Source organism: Podarcis filfolensis (genome assembly GCF_964270895.1).
Source record: "Podarcis filfolensis genome assembly, chromosome: 1".
Taxonomy (NCBI): Eukaryota; Metazoa; Chordata; class Lepidosauria; order Squamata; family Lacertidae; genus Podarcis; species Podarcis filfolensis.
In genome coordinates, this window is record NC_139604.1 from 33,973,480 (window position 1) to 33,992,819 (window position 19,340).

The 19,340-nt window shown below is 41.8% G+C and overlaps 1 protein-coding gene across 4 annotated transcripts in view; it reads left to right on the forward strand.

Moving 5' to 3' along the window:
- The window catches only part of CACNB4 (calcium voltage-gated channel auxiliary subunit beta 4), a 133,258-nt gene that overhangs the window by 97,146 nt on the left and 16,772 nt on the right, over positions 1-19,340 (forward strand). For all 4 annotated transcript variants that reach the window (XR_014540446.1, XR_014540447.1, XM_083579208.1 and 1 more), the window contains 8 exons: positions 3,407-3,537; positions 4,579-4,655; positions 5,738-5,757; positions 5,853-5,933; positions 6,798-6,856; positions 16,568-16,677; positions 17,691-17,842; positions 19,117-19,212. Coding sequence is in view for 2 of the 4 variants with exons in the window: in XM_083579208.1 (XP_083435334.1) it covers positions 3,407-3,537; positions 4,579-4,655; positions 5,738-5,757; positions 5,853-5,933; positions 6,798-6,856; positions 16,568-16,677; positions 17,691-17,842; positions 19,117-19,212 (726 nt within the window). In the remaining 2 variants the exon portion in view is untranslated. The remainder of the gene's footprint in view (positions 1-3,406; positions 3,538-4,578; positions 4,656-5,737; positions 5,758-5,852; positions 5,934-6,797; positions 6,857-16,567; positions 16,678-17,690; positions 17,843-19,116; positions 19,213-19,340) is intronic.

A 19,340-nucleotide genomic window follows, 5' to 3' on the forward strand; every position in this document is an offset into this window, starting at 1 on the left:
ACTCTTGGAATGAAGGAGGTCATGTGCAATGCATGCATCATCCAATGAAGGCACAAGAGGGGGCGAAATACTTGGTGGGAGCATAGAGATGGTAAAGTCTACTTTGGCAGGGGGACAAACTTTGTTCCACAAGTTAGGTTTCTGAAAGACAGATATTGGTATGTTTCACATCAACATACCCATCTTATGTCCTCTTTGAAATGTTTCTTGTTTTGATGGAGTTAACTTTCACGTTAGCATGCTTAGTGTTATTTATGCATGATAAGGCTTATCAGTGGCTAGTAGTTGTGATGGTTGTGTCCAATTCTCCCTATAAAATGTGGTATGCTTCTGAATATCACTTGCTGAAGGACATGAGTAGGGAGAGTGCCATTGTGCTCCCATCGTTCTTGTGGGCTTCCAGTGGGCATATGCTGGTCCCTGTGAGACTCAAAGACGGGATTAGATAGGCTTTTGGTCTGATCCTGCAATGCTCTTCTTATCTTAGGATTTCAACCTTGTGTGAATTTTCAGTTTACGAGTCCGCTATAATTATATGGGGAAAGTGCCTTTTCTTATTGGGAATGGGGTGTGAGTAGGGGAGAAGTTACTGCACAATTATGAACCCATCGCCATGCTGCCTATGACACCATTAAGGACAGCTGTAACTCTTCATTAAATGACTAGTCTCATCTTAAAGGTGTTCAGCTCAGTGCTCTACAGTAGAGACTTTATCTGCATGATTGTTTTTAATAGGATATAAGTTCTGTTAGAGCTGGACATGACATTGAGCTGGAAATTATTTTATGCATTCGAGCAATATTCACCCATATATCTCCCTCAAGGTGGAAAAGAAACCAGCGACAGAATTGGGGAGATGGAAAAATGGTTGAGTGAACAACCCCTTCCCACCTTTTCCATTGATTAAACTCACAGCTACTTCTGGGTTTTTGTTTTTTTGTTTTTAAAAAAGAAAGTCTTAGGGGAAAATACGCACTCAACTGTGTTTCATGTCTAGCTTCGGCCTCTGGGAAGGTCACTTTGGCAACAAGCTTGAAATGTCAGCAAGAATGGATGGCTCTCTGTATTCAGGATGTCTCATCTGTCACCCGTTGGACCATACATTATGCACTTTCAAAACAGATTAAGTGACAACAATTATTGGCAATGCATAAACATTCCAGGCTCAGAAACCAACAGGAGGGAAATGTACTTCTTACCCCTACGCTGAAGATTCAGATATGCCTTGAAGAACATATGGAAGGTGCTTCGTAATGGGAGTAACCTTGCTAAGCACGAAGCATCTTTGTAGCTTAACTTTGGGCACGGGATAAGCATTTTTACAGGCTTACCAATAATCTAGTAGCCCACTTCCCAGATGTCATGAAACACCCTCATAAACACCCACCCTATCAACTGATGAATGTGTGTATTGTACTGCTAACTGCATCTCCGATCCAATCCCAGGACTTGCCTATGTACTGAGCCTCGCAAATGTCTCATAGGTCGCTGCTCTTCCTCCTTGCTTACATTTCCTTTCACCCTTCCTTTGTTACTTCTTTAATTTGCACGGTCTTTTCCAATATCCCCCCCAAACACACACTTTTGTTATGTGAGTATAAGTAGCAAGCGACATATGCTTTCCAAACCTGTCCCACTGCAGTTTTATTATTTGCATTCTGCATTGCTCATCGTGAATTCGTTTTTTTCCCTGTTGCAAGAAAGTGGGGGGAAAGAGAGGATAATAGTGTCAGGTGGACACGTGGGCAGGTTGCAGGGGTGGAGGTGGCTAGGCCTGGACTAGGAATCAAAATGCTAGGGCAGACACATAATTTGATCCCTCTTGGGTTTATAAGCTTACGTATTTTGAGCATGCACATTGTGCACCCTTGAAACATAGCTCAGATGCATATCTTGACATCTGTATGCAGCACAGTTAAAAGGATGAATGTGGAGGCAAAGTGTCAGGGCCAGTCCTACCATTAGGCAGAGTGAGGCAGCCTCTTCAGGTGGCTGGTGCTGAGGGGTGGAGAGTAGCAGGGAAGGGTTGGCAGACAGAGCTGTATGTGCCATGCAGCTTGCCCTAAGGCAGCTTCCTGCCCTGAGGTGTAACAGAGGCTGCTTATAGTAACATTGAAGTAAGATTCAGCTTCCAGTCCGGTTGGCTTTTGCACATGGATTGGGAAGAGGTGCCATTTTGCCCTTTGACTTGGACAGCAAACTGGAAGTTATGCATGGAAAATGGGTAACAAAGAAAAGCAGATGTATGCTTGTGCTTCGTACAGGAGTTCCTTCACACAGCAAGTGATACCCCCACCCGCCCCAAAAACACACACACACACACCTGGATCCAGGAGTCTCCCCATTAATGCTTCAGGTGAGCTGCCCACTTTGGTTTCCAAGGAGTTTGTGCATTTGTTCAAATGCCTGTTGGGTGCTATTTACTGTACTGTTCTTAAAAAGCAGGTAGCTTTATTATTTATACAAGGGCGAGGTTTAATTTCTTGTGAAAATCAGAAGGTTTCACCTAAGTTTAATCTTGGGGAAAAGATGATCCATGTACCAAAATGCTGTGAGTTTGATTCCACAACAGATTCACTGCTAAAATTAACAGATATGTGTACACTTCCTTATTTGCACTTGGTCAACCTGTATTAAAATTCATGGAGGATAAGACTATCAATGTTAACTGGTCATGATGGCTATGTTCTGCCTCCACTGTCAGAGGCAGTATGTTTCTGAATACCAGGTGCTGGGAAGTACAAGTGGGGCACTCAGGGCTCCCTTGTCTGTGGTTGGCCATTGTGAGACCAGGATGCTGGTCCAGCATCTTACGTTCTTAAGAGTTCATTCAAGGGATCGGGAAGAGTGAATAGTACCATCCTGATGGAGCTACTGTCATAATGGAGGATGGTACCTCCTCCAGATGGATGTGAATAATTTCTGTCTGTCTGTCTTCCTCACGTCAAAATCTCACTGCATAGGGAAAGCTAATGTGTCTGTGAATCTTTGGATTAGGATTGTAGGACTAGCAGGGAAGAAGAGGAAACACATGCCACATTTCAAGCAGTTCTCCCTGTCTGTCTTTGTAGAAAAGTGCCCACATTTTGCTATCTGTTCTCTTCTTAATACGTATCATGCTTGCTGCGTAGTCCATTTAGAACAGAGACAGGGAATCTGTGGCCTCCATATGTTATTGGACTCTACCTCTCATCAGTCCCAGTCAGCATGGTCAGAGGTCAGCAGGGATGGTGGGGCATCTGGACAGCCACAGATTTCCCATTCCTGACTATAGTAGCTACTGTAAGGAGTACACAAAGTGCTTTTGCGGAATGGTGAGTGGATGCTGGTAGTGGAAGAAGCTCACAAAATAAGCTGTGTTCACAATTAAATGGGAAGATTCAAATCAAGTGCTCATTTGTTACAGAAATATAACAATGACTGGTGGATAGGAAGATTAGTTAAAGAAGGCTGCGAGATTGGCTTCATTCCAAGCCCACTTAGGCTGGAAAACATCAGGATCCAGCAGGAGCAGAAGAGAGGGCGTTTTCATGGAGGGTAAGATAAAAACACTTCTTTTACTCATAGACAAATCTGAGTGCGGCCTCTGCGTTATTAGCTGGTTTTGCCTTTTCAGTAAGTTACTCAGGATGGCCTTTGTTTACTCAAGGTGAGGAACGGACATTTTGGGGTTTGGAAAGTGGCAGGAAAATTCACTGAAAATGTGGGGGTGAACGAGAGTTTAAATGCCAGGCAAGATGTATAAACACCGTTCAAGCAAATCATCATGAGGGCTTATTATGAGGGAGCCAACGTGGTATAGTGGTTAAGAGTGGTAGTCTCATAATCTGGTGAACTGGGTTCGCGTCTCTGCTCCTCCACATGCAGCTTCTGGGTGACCTTGGGCTAGTCACACTTCTTTGAAGTCTCTCAGCCTCACTCACCTCACAGAGTGTTTGTTGTGGGGGAGGAAAGGAAAGGAGAATGTTAGCTGCTTTGAGACTCCTTAGGGTACTGATAAAGCGGGATATCAAATCCAAACTCTTCTTCTCTTCTTATTATATAATCACCCCACAAACAAATCAGAAGGAATGCTCATGAAAGACCTGATGTAGCCTAACCTCTGCATAACCTTTATGTAGGCAAACCATGACGAATTCATAGAGAATTTCAGAGCAGTGAGGGAAATCCTCAAAGTCAGTGCAATTCTTTTGCCACACAATTGGGGCCTAAGAAAATTGGCTGATTTGGTAGTCTTTGTAGAGAATTGTGTGTGACTGAATAATTAGAAGAATATCGAAAGATGATCTGTCTACAAATGTAACTTACTGACCAGAGAGTATGGAAACAATGAGATTAAAGGGGGCATAATTGCATTTCTCTGCCTTGTAGTTATTTTATTATAATTTGTATGCGGAATCTTCATTTTATCAACTTCTTCTTCACTTATCCTTATGCGTATTTATTCAGTGTCTCTTTTTCCCTTATGGGAGAAAGAATGGACAGATAAGTCTGTGTGTTCTTTAATAAAATCGAAACCCTGTTGAGTATCATCCTCTGATTGCTCAACATATTAAATGGAGATTCTTCACAATGTAGGAAATCAAGTGGGAATTCTTCTTCAAGCCTTGGAGAAATGGTGTCTGGTACTTTTCGAGCTACACCCACTTCCACTGGTGAGTGTGAATATCTGTTAAAATGAAGTCACTTAAATTTTAAAGGTAACTTTGATTGTGGAGGCAGGATACCATCTATTGTGCAATCCTAGTTCAAACCTGCATTCATGCTAGTAGGGTTACTGTGGGTGATGGAAGAAAGCAGCTGCATACATTGAATTAATTGCAGCTTTGAAGGATTTTTGAGCCGAGCTTACGGTTTATAAGGAGTAAATATAATAAATTTTAACTTGAGAAATGGGTATATCAAAATGGATATGTAAAGAAAAAAAAACCCAGTTACTGCAGCTGTTCTGCTTTCTGCATAGGATACATCTTATAGCTGTTTTTGATCTGTTGCTGCTTTTGAATAATGCCTGTGAAAATAAACTTTGGTTGTAAAAATGGTCCTTGTTGGTTTGTGACCAATGAAAATGTTTTTACTGACTTCTAAGCAGGCCCTAGAGAAGTAGGCTTGCAGCTGAATTTTGCTTTATACCATATCGAATGTGCTGGTGCCCTTGAAACCTCCCAGCAGCAATGAGGGGGCTGCTTGTATCTGAGTAGATCGTCACCTGGCTGTGGGCTGCATCTAAATGCCTCTGCTTTGTGGGTTCAGCCAACTGCATGAGTCTTTGCTACTGACATGTTGTTGGGGGGGGGGAGGAGAGACCCATGTGATTGTGCGTGCGTGCGTGCGCGCACCCACCCACACACCCACACACCACAGCCCAGGCTTGGGTCATTTAGATGCCCGCCTCACTGGAAGTCACTGCATGTGACTAAGAGGAGATTTGAAGAGTACTACTACCTAAGGCGAAGGAAACCCTTTGGTTCTAGATGAATTGTGGTGGAGGGTGGGATCCTGAACTGGGGGTCCTGGGGTGAACATGAATGGAACGAGCAACTGAAATGCACTCATCAGACTAAGCAATACTGCTTCTTCAGAAGGAAGTCAAGAGATGTGCCAATTCATTACTGTTAGCTTTTCTAATTGTTTCGGCTACCATCAGATGGAATTGCTGTGCAACGCATAGTTTGCATGCTGCGTGACTTTTTACATGGTTAAGCGAAGTAATATTTATTTTTTATTGATCTTTCAGCAAAACAGAAACAGAAAGTGGTAAGTATACAAACTCCCACCTTGTGCCCTGTAGAAATAGCATACAATATTCATTCAAGACAATACATTTATTGGACATGCCATTCTTGTTTTAGACGGAACACATCCCACCCTACGATGTAGTACCATCCATGAGGCCTGTTGTGCTAGTTGGCCCCTCGCTAAAAGGCTATGAGGTAAACATTCCCGTTAGTTACTATTAAACTCTTTGCTTGGTCCGCCCTTCACAACTCTCTTTGCTGCTCTTCCCCCCCCCCCCGAACCATTGAAGTACTGGGTGGGTGCTGCTGCTGCTTTTGAATGAGAACCAGGCTCAGTTCCCTATAAGCAATTAACCATTTGCACATGGTTAATTACCCAAAATGCACTGCTCTGGCCTATGGATTTCCATCTACATTCCTGGTAGGACCATAGATCTATAAAATCTAGAGTGGGGCGACTGCTCACATCTGGATTGCCAGAAGTGGACCACCAGTTCCCACAGCTTTATTCCCTGATCTGATCACTCTGCCTGCTTTTTTGGGGAGAAATGGACAGTTTAATATATGCGAAGTGAAGCACTTGCTTTAAGCTGCTGAGTAATACAGCTTAGAGAACATGGTTTTTAAAAATTAAAATAATAAAACTAATGTTCTTATCTTGATCTCCCTCCCAGGGCAGTTTAAAACCTGTTCAGATTGAATCTTGCACTGTGGGGTTAAAGGGTAGAAACCCTCTCATTTCTGCATATTGCCAACAAAGTTTGGGGAGTGTTGTGAATATCCTTTTTATTTATGAGGGAAGCAGAGCTCTCGCTTTGGAGTATCTCATTTGCAAATGTTGGGAAGAGTCAATGTATTTAATTCCTTCTGTATAGCTAGAAAGTGGATTTGTCAGTCGAAGGAGATCTGACCAATGAGGGTATCCCATAGCTGAAATGTTCACACCAATGTAATGGGCATTGGCTGTTCAGAAATGTCTTTACTTTCCAACTCTTTTCTTACCTCGGACTTCTTTATCTCTGTTCTCAATCCTTCCTCAATATTCCTCATCCCTGAAAGGTGACAGACATGATGCAGAAAGCCCTGTTTGACTTCCTGAAGCACAGGTTTGATGGGAGGTGAGGAATAAAGTTCTCTTTCATGTTTCCTGCCCTGTATGAATGATTCCATCTGGAACTTCCATCTGGATTGCTTCCATTGTATGTGTCAACATAGTCCCCTAGCTCTTGCTTATATTCTTTCATTTAACCTTGGAACATGGCCTTCTTAATTATTTGCATTAATTATGTTGCATTACTGTGTTCGGCTGCATAACTGCATAGATCTAACAACAGAATCAAATCTTGAACCTGGATGAATGAATGCTAAAAGTTGAAATAGATGGAATGTAGTTGTCTTTCTTCTCAAGAAAAATGCAGTGCCCAACTTAGAGAAATCATTGTTGCCATACAATGCATAATCAAGGGTCTAAAAAGTGACTTTTTCTACAGCACATTAATTTTCTGCGCATGTTAATGACCCGAGTTGACCAAACCTCTGCAGAACCACAATATTTTTAAAAAGGTGGTGTAATAAATTCAATTTGATTGATTTCAATTTGATTGATTGATTTTAAACATTTAAAAATCAGTATACAAAAATGCAACATAAAAGGAGTATCATCAAAAACAAGGTGCAACATAAAATCCAGTAAAACAGTATTATACTTGCTGAGAATAATGGTTGACCCCAAAATAGCTGGCCTGTCCCAAAGAGCTGCTAATTTGGAGCTGCCAGCTATTGTTTCATGGCATTTCAAATTGTCCAGGGTAAGGGTTCAAAACAAAGATTACATTACTAAGATTTCTTATTTGTAGGCAGATGAGGGTAAGAGGGAGACTTTTGCCCCCTCGTAAAGCAATAATGGATGAGTAAGAACATAAGTGCCATGCTGGATCAAGCCACAGGACCGTCAAGTCCAACCTCCCGTTTTCACACTGGCCAACTAGATTTTTTTTTAAATTTCATTTTTTGTTGCCTTTTGCATGAAAAATGACCCAAAGCAACTGGCAAGGTAATACATACATTAAAAATGAAGTATAAAAAACCCGAAACAAGGAAAACACATCCTGTATATAGGCACACAACCCGCTCCACTAAAAAGTGAGCAAGAAAGAGGCCACAAATATACCTAATACCTTTCAAACTAAGGTCCAAATAGGTGAAAATAAACTACTTTTTGACAGAAAAGTGGGCTTCTTTGCAGCTTATTATGCTTACCTATCAGTGTTGTGATTCTTGCACAAAATTTACAATACAGTGATGTAGATGAGTGGAACTGGGTGTCTAGTTCCAGATGCCACTATTTTTGTAAAGGGAGGGTTTTTTTCATGCCTAATTGCTACATGCTTAATGGCTAGGCTGGACTTTAGCCTATCATTCAAATGGCTGCTCTACAAAATGTGCACTCTTGTCAGCCACATTTCCTGCTTTTTTGCTGCTTCAGTCAAGCTTTTACTTTCTCCAGAAAGATTCATTTGCTCACTGCTTTTGCTGTCTGAATGATTCTTGGTCGACTCCATAGTAATTTCACAAGCACACTTCTTGGCAAACAGCAGGAAACATCTGGAAGAAAGATGTGCAGGGAATAGTCACAATCATAGATGTTGATTTTATTTTACTTTACTTTACAACTTTCTTCTCATCAGAGTGACATATTGGTGGTAAAAACATTATTTGGCAAGGCCTTATTAATCTCCAAAGTAATGATGGGTGAGCAGTTCTGAATGGTTTGAACTTGAGCAACGCGGGTGCACACACATTAAAATAAATCATTTTGGAAGATAAGATGCACCCATTCTAAAGTTTGGGCCCATTGTAATTCCCCATGACCTTATCAGGATTCAATGGCATTCAGTTGTAATCCAGTCTCAATATCTCATCTTGGAGCCCCTCTGCTGCTGCTTGATCTCCTCCTTCCTTTACAGTTATCTGGGAGTAGCAGTGGCAGCTGGGGCTCAAAGTGGGGATCCTGTTAACCCCTAGACACATGCTTGCATGGTAACTGGTGGGCAGCAAATATCAACAGCTTCCAGGCCAGCGTCAAGGTTCCTGGTTGACATGGTTACTGCTAACCAGCATCTGGAGGTGGCAGGAAACATAGGAACTATATAAAGGCATCAGTAACCGTGGTTTTAAATGCATTCCCCGTGCTTTCTGGTGGTCCTAGATGCTACTGCATTTGTGCACCAGTGTTAAAGGTCTACACCTGGGGTCTAACAAACGTAACTCTGTGGTCCCTTGTTGCTACTGCTACCACCAAACAAGGGAGAGCTGTGTGGTTAGTGCTGAGCATAATGTAGGGCAGGGCAAGCCTGTGGGAAAGCCTGAGTGATGGCAGAATTTGGGGTCTCAAATGTCTGTGATGCCCTGTTAATCCGTGAGTTCACCATACAGAACCCTCTAGTTAAAAATTCTGGTGGCAACAGTACTCATGGGCAATTTTCTGGTACTCATGGGCAATTTTCTGGTAAACATAGATGTATGGCATTGTCCCTCAGCATTCAATATTTTCTGCATCAGGATGCAGCCATATACAATGATTTCAGTGGAAATTGGAGAGCATTGTTGGTGTAAGTTCCTGAATGCATTCAAAACTGGGAGCAACAGCTATAGATGCAGCGGTGTTCATGGGAGCAACAGCTATAGATGCAGCGGTGTTCATGGGAGCAACAGCTATAGATGCAGCGGTGTTCATATATAATACAAGAGCTAGCGATATTAATTATTGTGTCAGCTATTTTTTAAAAAACCAGACTTTGGAAACTAGAGGCCTCCAAATGGTAATGCCATCTTGTTTGTTTGTTTCACAAGGCTTATATACTGCTTGATTGTAATAAAGCCTCAAAGCGGCTTACAAAAAGAATTGAACAACATTATCTGCAAAAACAATAACAACCTATCTAAAGCATTCATAAAGTAATTTCTAAGCTGCCATTTTGTTGGATTTATTTCAGCCAAAGCTTTCCTGTTATATGTTTAACACACTTAAAAAACTGATTGTGAAACTCAAAATAGCTCTAATTGCAACCTGGCACATGACTACCTATCGGAAGTAGAGAAAATTTAAACAGTGTACAGAACAAAGTGCTGAGGGCAGCCAACATTCGCTCAGTAGTGAGAAATAAAACTGCTGTTTGGAGATGGCAGTGCCCAGAAAAAGAGTGTGTCCTCTGTTTGCTTCAAAAGCACCAAACAGAAAACCATCCAAGCAAACAGAAAACAATCATTTTCCACTGAAGCTGAGATGCATTTTAATTGATATGTGCTTGGTTTGAAACAATTTTAGAATGGTACATCTTTGTCTATATACTAACAGCAAAGATTATCTGAATGTAGCCTTATGTAGTTAAAAAAAGCACCACCAATGCATGAGGAGAAAATACCAGCAGGCTCAGAAAATGCCCAAGGTTTGCATAAGTGTGTGTGAGAGAGAGAGAGACAGAGAGAAAGAGAGCGGGAGGAAGAGGGAGGGAGGGGGAGAGAAAGCAATTAAAGGAGGGGGTTGTAAACACAAGAACAGCTTAGGGGTCCTTGAATTCTGACTGACGGCTGAGAGAAAGAAAAATGGAAGACTGGAGGCAGGAAGGAGGAATAAAATGGAGAAGCAGCTAGAACCCTGGACATGATCACTCCACTGTGTAACCGTGCAGTTGTTGCTGCACTGTAACTCCCATCAGCCCCAGTCATCTTTGCCAATGGTGATGGATGATGGGAGTTGCAGTCCAGCAACATTTGGAGGGCCACAGGTTCGCCATGAGATAATGTAGGTGAAGGCCTATACAGTGCTACCTCAGGTTAAGTACTTAATTGGTTCCGGAGGTCCGTACTTAACCTGAAACTGTTCTTAACCTGAAGCACCACTTTAGCTAATGGGGCCTCCTGCTGCTGCCACGCCGCCGGAGCACGATTTCTGTTCTCATCCTGAAGCAAAGTTCTTAACCTGAGGTAATATTTCTGGATTAGCAGAGTCTGTAACCTGAAGCGTATGTAACCTGAAGTGTATGTAACCCGAGATACCACTGTAAGCTCTAGTGTGTCATAGTGATATGAGGGAAATGAGGATTGTGGGATTTGTGTTAAATGTTGTCTCCTCCCATCCATGCATAGACTTTGTTGTTCAATCAAGTGAAACCTTACCTGTCTTCTGTCAATAAAATACTTGGTTTGCACAGCATTCCCAGTGATAACCAGGGCTTTTTAAAAAAAGCTGGAACTCACTGGAACTCACAGGTGGGCGCCATTCCCATTATAAGAGAATAAGGGAGGCATTCATGGTGAGAACTGGCACTTCATTTTCTAGAAAATAGCACTGGATAATCCAATCAGAATAGCGCTGTTGTGGAGCATCCGCTTTGTTGGCAGAAGGCCCCAGGTTCAGTCCCTGGCATCGCCAGGCAGAACTAGAAATGACCCCACACCAGTGGTTTTCAACCCTCTTTTGGTTGAGGAACCCCCCTGCAACATGTCATGATGTCCTGTCAGACCTCCAAGGCTGTCTCCCTCCCTCACACACAATAAGTCATCTAAATCAGTTGTGACATATACCCTGCCTGCTTTGTCACACTACACAATTTTTTGACTATTCAGCACTGAAGGCTACAAGATGTGGCAGGAGACTAGATCACACTATGTTGTTACTCATGGACACTCCCATTGTTGGAGGGACGGGTTATTGGCCAAGACAAGAGCGGGGAAATGAAGTTCCTAAGGTGGGAGATTTTCAAATTTCACTGAACCATCTTGGGATGTTTTTGGGACTCTTCCAGTTAAGAAGCACAACACTGTGTTCTGTAGTGTGTTTTATGACCCAAATTTGAAATGCACTGGGCTGATTATTTGTTTATTTTGTTCACCCTTGGGATTTCATCTTTCCCCTTTCACCTTTCTCCTCATCTTCCCAGCTGAGGTAATTAATATATTGTGTATGAGGAGGACACTAGCTAAACTTGTGCTCCCTATCTTTGAATGAAGTTCTGAAAACCCCTCAAAAGTAACATCAGCGGTTCCACAATCCGCTCTCACGTATGTCAGGCTAGTTTTGTTTGTACGCCTTCCACTGATGCGCTTAGACCAGCAGCCAACCCACTAGGTCTTAAAACTATGCCAAGATCTGACAGGGCCTTATGAAACACTTTTTTCAAAACAGAATTTATCCACATATTTTTACCCTGTCATTCTGTCCCTAAACATATGAAGGAGGAATGATATATTCCATGACAAGCTGGAAAGTTTTTGAACTGAGTTCCTGAGGGAATACCCGAGTCCAACAGTTCTTACTCTGAATATGTTTCCTAATGCAAAATGTTAACACCACACGCACAACATGCGCCCAGCTGTGCGAGTATCAAAGCCCTTCATAACCATCAGTAGTAGCTTCATACTGTGAATTCTTGCATGTCAGGAAGCTCAGGCTCCCCCCCCCCTTGGAAAAACAATGTCGCTGTTTCTGGATTATCATTGCAAATCATTTATTTCAATAACAGAGCATTAGGCCTTGGGATATTTCCAAGCCTTTGGGTCAAATATTGGTACTGGTGAGGGCCGTGCTGTGTCCTTTGTGTGTTTATGGGGAGGTATACATACACAACTGGAATATTGATGTGGTCTGTGGCTTCACGAAACAGCTTGAACAGGAAAGCTGGACTAGAAATGTAAACAAGATGTGCTGGTTATGTTCATAAAATGGAGATCCTGCCAACCTTTTTTCTGAGCCTGGCACAATTTTGGAACCCTGCCACTTCTCACTTTTTGGAACACAAATCTCTTGTGTAGCTGAAGGACACTGTCTTTGGCTGTAGGTGGAGAATCCATGGTTTTTTAAATTGCTGTTCCGTAAGGGGAATTTATGGGACGCGGGTGGTGCTGTGGGTTAAATCACAGAGCCTAGGACTTGCCGATCAGAAGGTCGGCAGTTCGAATCCCCGCTGTTGTGGGCAGCTATATCCTGGGGTAGTTCTGAATCCATTAGCTCTTCAGGGTTACTGGTAGTGTGTGACTGCTGGAGGGTTGTGCCCTGATGTGGCAACCAAAGTTGGCAAAATTGCTCTGATCCCCCTCTGAGGAGACCCCAATCAGGTTTAAGGTCTGAGCAAAGCTGAATCCAGACTGGCTTTTACCAACTTTGCTTGACACACCAGCTGTGTCCCCTTACAGGAATGAGGTGATCTGGTTACAGTTGTCACACACCCTGGTAGCATCTAGGTAGACTTGATAAATGTCGTGCATTATACGTGAGGCTGCTGTGAAAAAAGGTGCCTGGAAACATCAGCTGGTTCAAAACATGGGAGTCGGAATCTTAACTGGTCTTAAAAGTAGGCATGGGGGAGAAATTCATTCAGTCCATTTGCCAAACCTTCCAGAACCAGTACATGAACTGTAACACAGCATTTCCTCGACATTCACCATTATCTAAATTTTGTGATGCAATTCTGCAATCAAATAAAACGTATAAAAATGATTTTTTTATTTATTTCACAAGATATCATTTGATTGTAATGAAACCCCCAAGTATTTTACGAAAAGAATAAAACAAGAAAATTATCCAAAAAACCCCGTTAAAAATAAATATTAAAAACAATTCAAAAAGTACACATGCAGAATGTATATTGATGAAAAGAGCATACAAAAATGTATTGTATTAGAAAAAAATTACTTGCAAAAATGCATATTTTGGGGAAAACGTGGTTCAAAATGTGTATGAATATCCATGGGGGCCCTTCCAGCTCCACGATTCTGTGATTCAGAACTTCTCAAAAATTGAGAAACTGAAGTTGGCAGATTTGCCCACCCCTACTTATAAATGATCTTATATTTTCAGATCTTTATTGGATCCCAATTTGTTTCCAGGCACAATTCTCAGTTTGCTTCCAGGCACAAAACTACTTTTGATTCATAAATTCCTATTGTTAACTCCTTTCCTATTTTATTGCGCATCTTTCATTGAACTTGAAAGCTTCCTTTTAGACTTTTAACAGTAGAAATGCATCATTGTAAGTTATTTAGGGGCAGTCATTTTTGTCTTTGCTCTTGTGGTTTTATTGTATCTGTTTTGAACTGAGTACTGTCCTTTTACTGATGGGTGGTTTATGAATGGACTTAAACAAAGTTTGAAGCTGGTGACACATCCCCAAGCTTCCTTCTTACCATTGGTGGGTCCTGTTCTGGTTGTTGTTGTTGTTGTTTTAAAAGAAATCATGCATTCCTTGTTCAAGGGGTCAACTGATTTCACCCTTCCCATGTTAGCTACATGGATCTCTTTGTTGGTGCAACAGACTCCTTGAGTTACCTTCTTTGGGCCAAAACGTCAGATACAACTAAAGTTGTGTGTGGTTGTTCTGGCTCCCATGTTTCCCAACATAGGAGCAGGGACCTGCCAATTAGCCCAGCTCCACTGGTCTTCATGTGAAGAGTATGAGTGACTGCAGTGACAGAGCACTGTGCATGAAGGAGGTTCCTTTCAACCTAGAACGCTGATAGTGCAGGATTTTGGGTCATGCAGAATCTTCTGTGCATGCAGTTGTATACCCAAAGGCTCGTACATTGCAGGTGGCTGTTCTCTTTGCACGAAAGGTGATGGACTACTTTGCACATCCTTGCTCCTACGCTGATGAACAAGGGAGCAAGGGTCCCTGAATGGGGATGAAGTTTAGTCTAATCTGACTCCCAAATGTGTTTGTGACACCAGGAGTTGAGGCACTATTGAGAAAAGCTTATGTCCAGAGAAGCTGTTGCTCCTCCTTACTCTGCCATAGATCAGAAAAGTATAAGTACAGTCATACCTTGGTTCTTGAACGGCTTAGTTGTCGAACAAATCGGCTCCCGAACGCCACAAACCCAGAAGTCAGTGTTATGGTTTTCGAACATATTTTGGGAGCCGAACGTCCGACGCAGCTTCTGCTTGAGTGCAGGAAGCTCCTACAGCCAATCGGAAGTCTTGCCTTGGTTTTTGAACAGTTTCAGGAGTCGAATGGACTTCCGTAACAGATTAAGTTCAAGAACCAAGGTTCCACTGTATAGCAGAATATTCTTGCACACATGCACACACACACACACACACACACAACTTGCATACAAGTTTTTCAATTTTTCTCTTTGCATAGCCAAGGTGGCATGAACCCGCCCTTCAGAGGTGATCATTGTTATGTAGTCACTTGTCAGATGAAACATTTCTGCAGCTAAATGCGTCATCTCTTTGAATTCTCTCACGGTTGAGGTGTTGGCTCTTGTTGGCACCCTCGCACTCCCCTCTCCTGAAGTTCTGAAATAATCTTATATCTCTGCAGCTTGTTGCATGGCTTTGGAAACAGGCATTTATATTAAGTGTGGAACACAGAGCAGGTGTTCTGTCACTGCTGCTGTCAGATGTCTTTCAGTACAGCATATGACTATGGTAACTGGACGTCATTGTTTTCCTATAGGAAACCATGGCAACTGTCAATGGCAAGTCAAGGGTTGCTATGAATAAACCCTTTGTGGAGCATATTTTTGTATCATACGTGGAAGATACTGAGGAGCATCATTACCAACAAGTATCAGCTATATCTGTTTGGCACAAAAGAAGAAATGAAAGATCATCCTAAGAGGGTCTGATTTCTCCTTTCTACTCTACAGAGTAGCATTTCTTTCATACTGAGGGCCCTCAAGCTGTGTGGGTGGGATTCAACTTTAGTTTTGCCCATTGAAATTAATAGATCTAACATAGTGATTCTAATTAATTTCAGTGGGTCTTCTTTGAGTAAAACTTAGTTGAATACCACCTCATATCTTTATCTGAATATTCATTTGTTTGAAGAATGGTGAAGGTAAATAATAATCAAATAATAATAATATCTGCATCTTGGAACATGGCGACAAATCCCTTATCACGTGTTCCCATCTGTAGGGGAGAAAATACAAATTTAGTGGCTCAGTCAACACAAGAAGCATAAACTTGATTTGTCAGAAAAGGGTAGGGATGCAGCAGTGATACATTTTTCTTTTCTTTTTTTATGAAAAAGGTTTAATCTGACACACAGTGACAATGGCAAATAGGATTTTTTAAAGGAGGAAAGGGGTGAGGAAGGAAAATGATCAGAAGATACTAGACACTGTTACTGCCCATACCAATCATAGGGAAGGCTTGTAGTTCCTTAGAGAGGTACATGCTTTTGCATGATGGGGAGGAGGCGCTAAGAATTGTTCAACAATGCCAGGTCAGAGGCCGCGTCACAAGCTTTTGACTGAACAGCCATAACACATCGCACTCAAAACTGCTGATCTGATTGCATCCTCACAGTTTAAACTGATGGAACGGAGATATTTATGGACTGGCATCTCCAAGTCTAGACATTAAAGATGTAGCTTAATCCCAACTATTTTAATAGAATATTCATCCAAGTGATGTATTTAGGGTAAAATAGAAGTATTGTGGAATAGAAATGAGTGAACAATAATTTTTTTTGGTGTTCTGTAAATCTTGTCCATCTGTGTCCCAGGTTGTTGTTGTTGTTGTTAAGTCTTGGGGTATGTTTGTTTGTTTTGTTTTTGTGGGCGGGGTATAAATAATAAATTGTTGTTGTTGTTTTGCATGGTCTTCCGTACATAAAGATCTACTATAATAGAAGTCATCTTTTAGAATTTTGACTTGTCTGCCTCACCAACACTTTAATTTGTGGATAAGCAGCAGCTGGCATGCCTGGTTTTTCTAGTACATAACGTAAAGTTTACAATGTAAATGGCAATGCACCACAATTTTTATTCTGAAACCTTGACCGAAGTTATTTTATACTCTCCTCTGTTTTCCTTTGTAGGATATCAATAACTAGAGTGACAGCTGACATTTCTCTTGCTAAGAGGTCTGTTCTAAATAATCCAAGCAAGAGGGCAATAATTGAGCGGTCAAACACCAGGTCCAGTTTAGGTAAGACCTTAGTAGAAGTACTGTACATAGTGACACTTGTGTATGGAGGTTTTTGTTTGTTTGTTTTTACGGGTGTCCGTAAAAACAACGAGTTGTTGTCCTACTTACTTTCTTGCCCTTTGGAGGGAGAATGCACAAAACCTGCTTGCCTCTGCCACAGGCTGGCTACTGTTTTTTTTAAAAAGGTTTTCTAAAGCTCTGTATAGGGGGTTAAGACCATATTGTCACCTCTCAAGTACTAGCGAGCAAAGTTTCATGTTTGCTATGTAAGTGTATGCTTAGCATCAGCTTAAGAAGTTGCAAGAAAGGTGAAATGTTATGGTGCGTTTGTTCACAACGTTGTAAAATTTATGAACCTTTATATTGTAAACTGCCTTGTGATCTTTGAATGAAAGGTGGTATAGGAACTTAATGAATAAAATAAATAATAATAAAATATATGGCAATTTTATGAAGAACGTGTCAAAGGTATTCCTAACTTCAAGCACACCGGCACTAGAACTGATAAATAAAAATGGCATTGCGAGAGATTGGAGGGTCCAGAGCTTGGTTGGTTGCAGTGTGGTTTGATTGTATGTGTGAGACAGGGAGGGATTGTGGGGTCAGATTAGCCCTATTGATTTGTATGCTGTTGTGGGGGATAGATCATTGTCTTGTTGGGCTGTGGATAAAGGGGAGCCACACGGGGGTGAAGGCATCCTCCTTTGCTTGGCCCCATGCCAGTTAAAGTTTGTTGGTTAACTTTTCTAGTAGGGCAGTTTCCCATATATTTTGGTACCAGTGGTCTATGTTCGCTCCTGATGGGCTTTTCCAGGGTCTAGTTACCGGTACATTTCTAGCTGCTTTTCCTTGTTTGTTTGTTTTGTAACACAATAAAAATATTCAGTAAAAACCAATTTAAAATAAATAAATAAAAATGACAAGGGACCGCAGGTTTTGAAATGGCAAATTCAGTTATTTCAACCTGTTTTTGGAATGCGTCGATGATGGTATCTCCATTTTTCGTTTTGCAGCGGAAGTACAGAGTGAGATCGAGCGTATTTTCGAGTTGGCACGATCCTTGCAGCTGGTTGTTCTAGATGCAGATACAATCAACCACCCAGCACAACTTATTAAAACGTCCTTAGCGCCGATTATTGTCCATGTTAAAGTGTCATCTCCAAAGGTAACATACGTTTTGTGTGTGTGTGTGTGTACAAGTTTTTAGCTTTGTCTTTAAAATATTTCATCTTGAATACACTTCATATTCTTCCCAAAAGAACGCTCCTCCTTTTTATGCTAATTTCCTTTAAAACATACATTGAGGAAGTTAATGTAGCACTAACTAAGGTGTGCGTTCAGGGAATGAAGTCCACTTGCACAACAGGATGTCTGCACACCTTTCTCCCCGCATGCCCCCTGCACACGCTATAAACATATTCAGGGGGTTCCCCCACCTCTCCAAAGTGGATTTAGGGTGTTTCAGGGGTTAGGGAGAGGGAGTGAAGTCCCATTTCTGTGTTTCTGCATATGCATCAACTTCGTTGAATCTTGACCTAAACCTTTGTGTGTCGCCAGAATCTTGCTGATCGTGTGCAGCAACTGAGTATCATAGGATGTTCACCTCCCTTCTGGTCCCACAAAAATGCCTCTGTTTACCTTGCATTCTGCTTGTGCTTGGCAGGGCCTGACGATCACTATGTGAAGTGGGCTTCCCAGATAACTGTGGAGACGTGAGCTCCTAATCAGGCCAGAGAAACAGAATTTTTGCTGCGAAAGATGGTTGGGACAGCCATTTCAGTTCCTTTTTTCAGGTCCATATGTCTTTACCCCACTTTTTTTCTGTCTTAATTTTGCCTTTTCTAGGACAAGAGCTGTGGCCCATTCAAACATTATAGTACCCAACCAGGAGGCTAATGAAAAATACTTCTGACTCTACACTGGAATTATGTTTGTAAGCTGCTTACCAATGTAGCCCGTCCTTAGGGTGTGCTAGCATGGTGGGTATCCATGCAATTGGGCTGATCCAAAATAGTTAAGTAACTTACAATCATTTTAAACCTATAAGGAATTGTTGCCATGAGGAAGTATTACTTTATCCCTATGTACTTGACATGTTCCCCACTAACATTAGAATGTATCTTTTCGTTCCCTAGCAAAAACACCCTCCAGATGTTGTTGGACTGCAACTCCCATCATCCCTGACCAATGGCCATGCACGCTGGGACTGATGGGAACTGGAGTCGAACAGCAGCACCTGGAGGACCACAGATTCCCTATAGATAATGGGCTGACAGGTACACAACCTCAGCTGTCCGTACCATGATATATACAATAGCCACTCACACAGTGACCATCACAAACCAGTAGTTTAATATGTGGAAGCTGATACGCCTCCAAAATTTACCTCCTTGCTATGCAGTCTGAAAGCAGTCTGATGCTTGTTTTCTCTTCTTTCAGGTCCTGCAGCGACTGATCAAATCAAGAGGAAAGTCACAAAGCAAACACCTGAATGTCCAGTTGGTTGCAGCAGATAAACTTGCACAATGTCCTCCAGTAAGTAAAGGACCGGGAAAGATTTTCACTTGGTGCACATTTTTCATGACACATCAATTCACACATTAGCAAAAGCTGTTGTATTGATGTAACATTGTTTTCACAATGGTACCCATCCTTACTGAACG